The sequence below is a fragment of the Dendronephthya gigantea genome, unplaced genomic scaffold (assembly GCF_004324835.1).
Source record: "Dendronephthya gigantea isolate DGI-Jeju-01 unplaced genomic scaffold, DenGig_1.0 000135F, whole genome shotgun sequence".
In the NCBI taxonomy this organism is placed as follows: domain Eukaryota; kingdom Metazoa; phylum Cnidaria; class Anthozoa; order Malacalcyonacea; family Nephtheidae; genus Dendronephthya; species Dendronephthya gigantea.
In genome coordinates, this window is record NW_021163145.1 from 320,897 (window position 1) to 333,234 (window position 12,338).

At 34.2% G+C, this 12,338-nt stretch overlaps 1 protein-coding gene across 1 annotated transcript in view; it reads right to left on the reverse strand.

Moving 5' to 3' along the window:
* Positions 1-12,338, reverse strand: part of LOC114536409 (fibrillin-2-like) — a 31,452-nt gene that overhangs the window by 1,138 nt on the left and 17,976 nt on the right. The window contains exons 13-16 of the mRNA XM_028557765.1: positions 5,306-5,428; positions 4,259-4,381; positions 1,101-1,223; positions 753-869 (exon numbers count right to left, since the gene is read on the reverse strand). Coding sequence (XP_028413566.1) covers positions 753-869; positions 1,101-1,223; positions 4,259-4,381; positions 5,306-5,428 — 486 coding nt within the window. The remainder of the gene's footprint in view (positions 1-752; positions 870-1,100; positions 1,224-4,258; positions 4,382-5,305; positions 5,429-12,338) is intronic.

The window sequence follows — 12,338 nt, forward strand, 5'->3', positions numbered from 1 at the left end:
ATCTATTCCACGATATTTTACCAAATGATATTGAGCAACGACCTTAAAAATTTGTCGTTTTTGTTATACGAATTTATTGCTTTTTTCGTTCTAAATAGGATTATGAAAAGTGTGGAATAATTATGTGGTTATCCAAAATTCCACATGTGGTAGATGATAGGTGCAGATATTTTTACCAGAAATATGTCATTCTTTTTTTCTCATTTTCATTCTGGAGTAAAGGAACAAGTGAATCGATTGGTAAAGTTATGTCAGCATCGCCAAAGATTCGCCTACAGTATGCTAAAATACGAGGGCTTAAGCAAAACAGGAGAAATTGGATAATAAACAAGTTATCAAAACTGATTATCAGCTAGTGACGTTTTGCTGTTTGTAAAATTTTCCCAAGTTTAGGCCAAGTGCTTGCCAGAAGAATATCGCACCTACCTTGACTTAAAGCCATCCTTAAAAATACGCCTTTTTGTTCTACTTCTGTATGAATTATTTTATATAAATATAATCATATAAATATAATCCATAACAAAAATGTTTTACTTGAAGTGCCAAGAATTTCTTGGAAGCTTTCATTGACTTAGGAATTTGCTATTATTGAACCTATAATAGCAAACTCTTAAGTGAAGAGATTTCTTTGTGAAAATAACAAAATATAAATATATATACATTTATATACATTTATATTACATATTTTATTGGCATCTTTTTCGAAGAGAAGACAAGAAATAAGCGCAGAATAGAGATAGCGGAGTTTTTACCTAAACAGGTTCTCCCATTTCCCCCAAAACCACTTTTGCATACACAAAAGTATGAACCATTCGTGTTTGTGCAGTTTGCATTTAAACTACACAGGCCTATTGCACACTCATCAACATCTGAAAAAATAAAGAAAAAAGAGAAATAAATTTTTCTATTTAATTTTCCTTCTTGCTTATTCCCAGAATAATAAGTACTTCATAATATATGATTCATAAATTCAATATTATTAATATTTACTTACGCCCTTTTTAGACGAATAAAGTTAAACACAGAGAAAGGAAAATGGCTGTGTAAAAACAAAGAGGGTTCTTCTGCAAACTCTCAAAAAGGAAAGTGCATAGTTTTACCTGCACAATTTGTACTTTTGGCATTTGTTTCATATCCAATATGACATCCACAAACGTACGATCCCTCAGTGTTTGTACAGATAGAATTAATGCCACATGGAGCTTGTAAACATTCATTCACATCTGTAAAATGAGTAATATAAAAAAATGGAGGAATTTTTTCTTAAATATTTTATTTACGCCATACTTCAGGGGCGTAGCCAGGATATTGGGGGAGGGGGGGGGGGCAGCAAGAACCTAGGTGAGTCCAGGCCGTCAGTGTGAATCGAGACAAAGTTCATGCAAACATTCTGTGCAGGGTTTTTTTACATTAATGATGGACAATTTCGATGGGCAATTTCGATGGGCAAGAGCACATACAGATTTTTGGCATTATTTACGAAATAACAACGATTCACCTCACTTCTCAGGAGGGGCCCAAAATTTCTTTCCGCGTCCTAGCTACGTCTCCACACTACTTGCTCAGATTTGTAATTTTATTATGCACTTTCAAACATATCGCACATGTGAAAACAGTGTCAGTGATTCCGCATCTTATCCATCAAAACGCTACGGCAAAACTGGTGCAGGACTAGATAGTCGTTTGCCAATAACATTACCCATCCTAAGAAGCTTTTAATTACTGGAGGTGTCACCTCGCATTACCAGTTCTAATTACCAAATATGTCAATTCAAAGCACTATTATAGACAAATATCATTCCGAAAAACCAACTATGCGGTAGTTATCATAGACTAAGAATATTGTCATCATGTTATAGTATGGATTTACGAATTTCCAACCACCTTATATTTATCCCAATTCTGTAATATAAGTGTTTCCGAAATTCGGACACCCCTATTATTGCCTATATTTATCTCGGGTTCATAGCTATACATAGGGGTTCCGAAATTCGGACATTCCGGAACAGCCGGAACAATGCACTACGCTTTTGTTGTCCCATATGCAAATATAACATAATTTTGCTTGTAAGTAAAATTGTATAGAAATTGAAAATATCTTAGTGCATTTTGTACCTTAATTAACATTATTATCATTAAACAGTTACCATTCTCACCCAAGGTTTTAATGACTGGAGGCTGATTTAAAATATACATTAATAATCTGTGAGTAACTAACAGTTGCAATCAATTAAAATCTTGGCTCTTTGAGCCAATAAATAAATTGAATAAATTATTTGTAAAAGTAAATGCTGGTTGGCTATACTTTTTTAAACAAGACCCAGGATATATTCCAAATTCCATCCCAACACAAAGTTGTAATTCTCAAAGAGCCAAGAATTTAATTGATTGCAACTGTTAGTTACTTACAGATTATTATTGTATATTTTTAATCAGCCTCCAGTCATTAAAACCTTGGGTGAGAATGGTAACTGTTTAATTATAATCTGAGTTAATTAAGGTACAAAATGCACTGAAATATTTTCATTTTCTATACAATTTTACTTACAAGCAAAATTATGTTATATTTGGGACAACAAAAGTGTAGTACGTGCATTGTTCAGGGGTAATCTGATTCAATAATGAAAAGCTGTTACCATGAACTATGACAAATATATATTGCAAAATAATGTATGTATTAAATGGAGCAAAATTTTTGTTCGCATAGATTTAATTATACTTATATACTAAGTAGCTGTAAATACAATGTACTGAATATAGAAAAGATAAAATGTATTGTGCATTTAATGAAGTTGTTCTTGCATATTTTATATCATGCAGTATGCAATTCATATGAAAATTTGGAAATTCAAATTTAGATTAAAAAAGTTTTCATTTTCAACCAAACATTATTCAATTTCAATTGCAATGTAGATATTAAACGGTAGATAGCAACGCGCAAAGCTCCACTTTGTAGGTTTATGAATGAGATCAAATCAACAAATTTAACTGTTTACAAACTAACCTTAATTGTCAGCCCTTGTGTTCGTTTCATCGTTTGTATAAATATATATGTATTATAATCCCTTCCCCCACAAAAGAATGCAGTTTATGTTCCATATAACAGATAAAAGAATTAAGCGTATTTGAATTAGTGGAAATGCTAAATTTGGCTGCGAAATTTGGTAAAATACGGAAAATATAGCCATGTCAAATTAGCATATTTTGTATTACGCGCTGAAATTGTAGCTAATTTAGTTACTGGTAAGGACACATGCCAGGGTGACAAAACTGCGAGACGCAAGGAGATTTCCTTTTAATTTAATTCTAAAATCATAAATTTACAAAGATATAGCATGCACATTCCAATCATATTTTACAATAACAAAGATAATGTAATAATTAAATGTTCGTTAAAATCGACTATAAAGCTAACTAAATTAACAAAATAATACTAAAACTGTTCACGGAACTATAAGACTATAAAATAGTACCTGAAGGGTGGATCTCCTAACGCTCGAACTTCTAAAACGATCGCTTCACTTGCTTGCCTTAGGTGCGACTTTACTTCGCCTGTTCGCTCAACTAATATTCAAATTACATATCATGCGGTGATGACGTAGTCTGTAATTGCTAATTAACGCAACTTATATATATATATACTAAATAAAGTGTCAGCTATCCAAAACAGTTACAAACATCCGGCCGTCCGACAAACATAAGAGTCCGGCTTTTCTCATTCCTGTTTTTAAAGGTTCCGGCTTTTCTCATTCCTGGTTTTAAAGATTCCGGCTTTTCTCATTCCTGGTTTTAAAGATTCCGGCTTTTCCCATTCCTGGTTTTAAAGATTCCGACGTTAAAAAATAACGTTATCCAAACGTTCGACGAACGTTAATACAACGTGATTGTGCTAGCTGCATGGGTAGCTTTCTTTTGAATTAAAATAAATTTTTATTGTAAATTAAGATAAATTTGTAGCTGGAATAAATGTGGACGACTTGCATACACATAACGAAAGCTTGTTGGCAAACTTAGTTTATAAAATCAGGACCGTGGCTAGACCGTTTAATTGGGGAACGGTTGTAAATTTATATACATTCTCGTTTATATATCATTGGAACAATAGCGTAGAAAGTAAATCAGTCGAGAATAGGTGGAATAAATGAATATACATTCCCAGCGCAATTAGACTTCTAGTTACGACTCCGTATTCAAGATGATCGACGAACGGGATAATTGTCGTGCCAGTGGTTGCAAAGTTGTATTGTTAATTGCATACCTTCACACATGGTTCCATTTCCTGTATAACCTTCATTGCAGGTACAAGTGAACGACCCATTGGTATTACTGCACGTTGCCTGACTGTGACAGGTGTGAGTCCCAAGTGCGCATTCGTCAACATCTTCAAATGTAATAAAGATTGAATATTTAACGAAGGAGCTGGTTTTCTTTAATGATTAACAGTTAACGGGTTATTAATAATCTTGCTGAGCAGTTTATAATTATTATAGTTATAGGTGTGCCAAAGCAGCAGTGTTGTTAGCGTTGTTCGCATTCCGATTCCAGAGATTTAGATTTTAAATTTAGACCAAAACTATAACAAACAAGACGCCTGTTCTGGCGTTAACTCCGGCGCACGTGCCAGTTTTCAATATAGAGCTTCTGAACATAAACAATACAGTTCATATTCGCATTTAGATGCCTTGCGAACCTAAATGTTCGATCGCGAAATTCAGAAGCACATCGTAGTTTAAAAAGTATAGAAGTTAAATCGTTCAAGAATGTAAATAAACGGTATGATACATTCGCTTTGTCTTACACTTTGTCTTTGGAATTCGCGCTTGTATAGTTATATTAATTCAATCCTGTGCAAACTACGACGTGTCAACGCGCCCATACACGACCACATCATCTTGTTAAACGGCGAAATAGCAGCGATATTACTAAAATAGGACCAGAATCTACACGTATTAAATATATTCTTACCCCAATTCAGTCTAAACTTAATCGAAAAGCATGAAAAGAACGGTTTATTTGTTCCTCTTGGAGGAATTACCGTATCATGCGAGCGAAATCGAATCGCGCATCGGAAAATTAGCCAAAGCTGTGCACCACAACTCTTGGGAGACAAGACTGGGACATAGATAAATCCAATCACATACACATTTTAAATACTAGAATGTTTCGCGCCATTACAGACTTGCGACGACGAAAAATAATAAAAAAAAAAAAAAATTAAAAAAAAAAAACAAAAACAAAACAAAACCGAGGCGAATTTTCAACTCCGTCGCTGACGCCGGAGTAAATGGTAATGCAGAGCACATACCTTCGCATGCAATACCATTTCCTGTATAACCGTCATTACAGGTACAAATGAACGAATCGGTGGTATTACTGCACGTTGCCTTACTGTCGCAATTATGAGTCCCAAGTACGCATTCGTTAACATCTTGAAAGGTAATATAATTAAAGATTAAACGACGGACACTGTTTAATAACTCGATGTACATATTACGTTCATATAGCAGTGTCAAATTTCACTGTCATAATTATGACTGTTGCTTTGACAATCTCATCAGTGACAATTAATTATGAGTTCAAAGTTTGCATTCGTCAGCATCTTCTAAGGCAGCAAAGATTGAATATTTAATGCACGCTCGTATAGTAACGTCCAAATAGACTGTAGAAGTTATAATCCTTCTTTTTATGAAAAAAAAATATTTTATGAAAAACAAAAAGTAATAAAAAGCACATATACCTTCGCACGTAGTTCCGTTTCCTGTATACCCTTCATTGCAGGTACAAGTGAACGACCCATTGGTGTTTTTACATGTTGCTTGATTGTCACAGTTGTCAATGTCAAGTGCGCATTCATCAACATCTTTAAAGGTAAAAAATCATGAATATTTGGCGAAGAAGACGGGCAGTTTTGATGGATGCGCACATTCGGTGCAGAATACTATTTTCGTGCTGCGATTACTAATTGGATAGCGAATGAAAAATGTTGGAGAAGTAAGAAGGATTGAAGAAATATTCCAGAATATATTATATCATAAAACCATCTATAGCATTTCATTCGTAATTTGCATCGCATGAAGTAGCGCACGCATCCATATTTAAAACGTGGAAAGCTCATGTATAAACCATATACCACGCAGGTTAGTAAGTCTCGATTTCACTGCATGCAAACAAACAACATTATTACGAAAAAATACGTTAAAAGCACTTAAATACCTTTCCAAAAACAACTTAGAATGGACACGATTTGCACTTGATAATTCCAGAACACTTGAGACAAATATAGATATCGAATCCTATAGTAGACGTGTTTATGCTTACCAATGCAGCCTGTGTTATTTTTTTCATATCCATTAAGACAAATACATTCATAACTTGTGTTTGTGTTCCTACATAACGCGCTGTGACCACAATCAGGAGTATGGATACTATTTTGTGGATTACATTCGTCATAATCTGGGAGGAAAAAATGTATAATCCCATTAATTTTAACGATCGTAAAAAGAATAAAATGGCGGAAAGTTTTTGCGAACAAACTAAACATCCCTGGAGGAAATAAAAAGGCCAAAAAGGTAAACGAAAGTTCGCAACAAAGCTACCAAAGTTGTACGATTTTCTTATGATAGTAATAAACAAGTAATGTTGCTCGTACAATTGGGGATTAACTCTCCCTGACGACTAGTCCTATTTTGGTAATATCTTTAAACATCACTCGTATTTTATTAATTTAACTTTAATAGTCGCCATCGTACGCCTGTACTACTTAATAATGATAAAAGCCTTAGTGAAAAACAAAATATTTACGAAGGAAATGTGATGTTATGTTATGTTATTATAGTTATACTACTAAGGAAAGGTGTGCCCCCAAGAGGATACGCCTTGCCGACAATAATTAAAACTCTTATATGATGGGCTTGGCGCCCTATCTAAAAGACCGACAGGTAATTGAGTGCACGCAATATGGGAAAGGTGGCGAATGGACAGCAGCAATTTGAAAACTAACAAAGACCAAATACCGAAACCACAAACGGTCAGTTAAAGCGTGACATAGCAAAAGACAGAGCTCGTTTAAAGTTGAACCCACCTCCTCCCCAAAGCCTCCACTAACAATTATGTACATTGGATGATTTACAGTAGCTGATATATATAGAGAGAAGACCGTTTTTTTACCATTAAAATTCCAAATATGTAATCATCAATATCTTTTGTTTGCCAGAAATAAAGCGGCTAGGAGAACCATTACTCCTAGCCAAAATTATCCCAAAACTGCGTAAAATTTAATGTGTCATCAGTAATGCTCAGAAAACTGAGCTGCGGAAAGGGTATGCAAAATTCATGGCTGGCAACATATCTATGCGAAAATAAATCACATTACATAAATCTATTTTGCGCCTAATCCATAATTTTTGGCCCTGAGAATTGTAAATCAATATTGCCTCGGTGATATTCTGAAGATAAGCTATTTTCTCTGTATGGGCACCAAGTTGAGCAAATAATGAGCGGAATCCCTTCACCAGTGTAAACCTTTTATGTGCACGCATGTGCTTATTCTGTTGTGAAATTTATAACATGTCTCTTTGGTCATGATTTTGAAATTAGGAATCCATAAGATAGTGCAAAGTTTCATGCCCTCTAATACTTGAGCAACGTGTCGTCTGTTCCAACATAACAGAATGAGGGTTTTAACTTCTGCCAGTAAAAATCTAAAGAACCCGGTTTAACAGAACCCTGATTCAAGCAAAAAGTTCATTTTTCTATATTTCGATTGCTCTTAAAATTATCGTGAAATTTGTACGCTTCCTTTAGCAGGCTAGATTATAATTGTAATTCCAAATAATTTCGTTGGTTGTATAGTTGGATGTGAGCTAATGAGATGGTATTTAGATGCCTGTATTTACCTGGACTGTGAAAAATTTACTATTAAAGTGTTAGCTTGAAAAAATCACAATCAAGGAATCCAGGATAATCAAATGCACGTTAGGCGCAATGTTGTCATTTTTAAATTGTAATTTAGTTGCTCGTGCAAAACGGCCGTTTGAATTTTTTTTCCACCACCAATACTGAAACTTTGGACTATATAACCAGGGACCCCGGAACGATGGGAGGTGGCAAAGGGGACAGATTTTGGTAAAAAGGCACTCCTGTAGCAATGCGTAATAACCGAAATATAGAATGTTTGCAAGCATTGTTTGACCCATTGAACCTCGTGTCATCGTGTTTAGACGATTGTGATATTGTTCATACTCGTTTGTGAAACTTCTACTTGAAGCCCTGTTCACACGATCCAAATTTGTTGGAACCAATTCACCCAATTTAATAGTTTGTTCAGTTGACTTGCAATGAATATGGGCAGCAAATAAACTGAAGCCAACGCAGTATTGCTTCATCGATAATACACTACATCCCTACGTCAGAGGTGAATCGGATCGAACAAAATTGGATCGTGTAAGGACACCTTAGCCATAATTGCCCGGCTAGAAAAAAGGGGGGGGGGAGGGTTGTTGCCCCTGCTGTATTCCTTCTGAATTCTCATCTGCCATATAAAATGATGTATCATTTTCATCTTACTAATTGCTTCAACTTAATTACATCATTCTATAGAAAAACACAATAAAATTATGTTGTAATTTAAAGCCATATTAGAAAAATTATATGACAGAGGCTTCTCGATTTTTTTTCATAGCTTAAGCCTGCCCGACTGCCGCCCGTCTGCCCGCTACTAATTTTAATACTTTTACACAAACGCCTGTGCGGACGAGGGTAGTTGTTACTCGAAAGTCTTTTATTTAAGACAATTAAAATTCCCTTATTAAACTCGCTGGTGTGTCATTCGGCAACCCATTTGGCAATGCTTGTTATATGCTAGCGAAAATATTGGATAAACGTTAATATATTTGGGAGTTAAATACCTTTCACACTAAATTGGCTTTTTACTTCAGTGAGATTTGTGCTCTTGCTGATTTGGAAATCTGCTCCAAGAAATGTGCCGTTTTGCGTTACATTCATTGACTCGACTAACTCTTCTTGAATATTTTCATTGGTTATTCCAGCGGAATCATTGAATGTTGCAACGTAATCAAAACCAACAGATCCTGGGCTGAAATAGTAATAAAGAGAAATCAGACTTTGCTAATTCTAAAAGGCAAGATTTTTTCTTACAAATGATACCTTGAAACTCGTGATGTTTTCGCCATTTGCGAAAGTATACTTTTGCTCGAAAATGTGTGGCGTAGCCAGCCTGACCTGACGATTTAGTCATGCTATATAAATTTTATGTTATTATCATTATTCATTTCTTTAGATATTCATAAATTGCTTTCACAGACAATCATCACCAAAATATTCACATTTAGCACTCAAATTGTCGGGCTGGCTACGTAGGCTACTGGGAATACTTTTAAACCCGTGATCTATTCGCCATTTGCGAAAGCATATATATATATATATACACCCATTTGCAAAAACGTTGGCCGCAGATAGATATATAGATAGATAGTCGAAATCTAATTAGAATTGCATATGTTGTGTAATATGATTGAAATCCCATGCAAATGTAATCATATGCAATTCTAATTAGACTTCAAGTATCTATCTATCAATCTATCTGCGGCCAACGTTTTTGCAAACGGGTGTATATATATATATATATATATATTATATAATATATTATATATAATATATATATATATATATATATATATAATATATATATATATATATATTGATTTACCGACTCATTTACTTTGCACGCTATTGTTCCTATGATACGTAAACAAGAATACATACGTCCAAAAACAGTGACGGATCAAAGGCAAGTCAAAATAATTGGTGGATTTCTACTTATAGAGAATAACCGTTCAAAAAAACAGTCCCAAAAAAACTCAAAATACCTATACCCACAAATGACCTTCACTGACAATAATATATAGCTAACTATTACAATATACAAATATGCAAAAAAATTATAAATTTATAGACTACAGCTGAATGACTATGACCTTCAACATGTCCCTCTTCTCTGGCAGATTTTACATTTTTGTATGTAGCATTTCATAATTTGCGTTTAATCCCCACAGGAAAAAAATTCGTAGGGTCATTCAAATTCTAACAGCCGGTGATTTCGGAATTTTGTGTTTTTTTGACACCTTTACACATGTGAACAAAGAGTTGAGGAAAATATCAAAGGCTGTTAACACTTACAATAGTCGTAAAATGATGATTGTCTGAAAGGTAAGACGTAGCCTCGCTGTTCTCCTGTAGAGATTCGTAAGCTATAGGAAGACAAAATGTAAACTATTATACATAATTATGCATATATTAACAATATTCTTGTTAATATTAATGATATTTTTGATATTTAGGACCAAACTTAGGTATACCTCCAACATTGTAAACCTTATAATCGGTTACTTACAATCGTGGGTTTAAATCTTGTGTTATTTCGAAAAGTAAGGCTAATGATCCGAATTCCGAACCCTTTTTCTATTCACAACACTTATAATGATATACTAGTCAAATAACGAAAGCATATAAGTCCAATTTACGCATATGGGAGTGTACGAAATATGATGGATGATTCATCCAAAACGGCATTTTTTGCAGTTTCGACATGAAGTGTTGAGACGCCATTTCCATTGACCAAATTTATCTCTATTCCTTGTTGAAACTGAAATGTATATGAGTGTTGATGAATGGAATACAAAAACAAAAATATGGAAGCAAAGAGCACAAGAGCGATTTCATGAATATTTATAAGAATGTCGTAGTTGTACATACCTCAATGATTAACACTTGAGTAATTTGAAAGTATTCTAAACTTTGTGGATCATTATAGGCAGGGATGTAGACGCGATTTATAATCACAAAATGACCTTCGACAGAGGCCTGAATATCTAAGTAGAAAAGAGGACGCATGAGAGTTGTGGTTTGATCGTTTAGGTGGGGTAGGAGAGTCATGTACTGTAAAATTTTAATTGTATAATGTTATTAATGTAATGTTAAAATTACGGCGTGCTAATTGGCCGATTTATTTCAGTAATGATACATTTCGTTGATTATTACATATTGTAATCATCGGCAAATACTGTATTATCATTGGCTAAAAGGAGTGGGGTTTGAGCGGCTCGTCCAACTTTGGTAAAATTTTCAAACATTACTCGTACTATTAATCCCGAATTGCACTCGCGGTCGCATGATTTTAATTGCACATTTTGCAATGTGTAATTACACTCTTGCCAATAAAAGATATATTATATTTAATAAAAAACATTGCAGTATATATACAACTAGCCAATCGGCATTCAGGATACAAAGTAAGAAAAACAAAATGAAAAAATGGCGCGTTATTTTCACAAAAAAACTAAACAGTCCTGTAATTCCCAAGAGAGGCGAAAATATTAGAGAAAGTAGAAAATCTTGGATAAAAATCGACCGAAATGATATACCTACATCAGGTACTAATAAGTTATACATGCAGGTATTGTAAAATCAACATTTTGTTTTCCAATATAAGATTGTTTCGTTGTCATAATGTATGCTTATAGACTTTGATCGGCAATATCCCTTAAGGCGGATTTCTATTCAGTACAAAATGTCGGGTGATCGACAATTTAGCTCAATTTTCAATCCCGATACACAAGGCACGCGAAATTTAAAACAAAAATTCAAAATGGCTGCTATGACAGACGGATTGTATTCATTGAACTGCAGGTAAACTGGAACGCTATTATGAGCTGAAATACTTGACGCCAGATGTTGGGCTGGGTGTAAAATTAAAGCTATTGAAAAGTTGTATTTCGAAATTTAAAGATTTAAACTACAAAGGAAATATTGAAAAAAAAAACAATTACCAACCGCCAAAAAATCGAAAAATTTTAAAATTTTTTAGATAATTATTTCCCTTTAAGATTAACTCTCGAAATTTCTACACGAAATAAAACTTTATAATGGCTTTAATTTCGTATACGGCTAAAGATTTGGCGTTAAGTATTTCAGCTCATAACTCAGATTATTCGTATTCGCTTGATTTCAATATCAAAAAGCTGAATATATCTTTGATGAACGTGGGATATTTTCAAGCGGTCCAGACATTTCTGACGCTTGTAAACTGAAAGGATCAGGAAATTTGCAATCGATTTTTCAGGTGAAGCTTAACTTTGTGGAAATCAAACATTGGTTGAAAGCTTCATTTTTATAGGGCTGACTTTGCAAACAACAACAAATTTGCCTTTTGGTAGTTCGCTGCTGTTAACCCTGTGTTTAGGAAAAAGTTTCTCAAATTATACACATTCACGGTTACACCTGTTATCGTCGTGATATCCATTGTTTGCATGGCTTGTAAT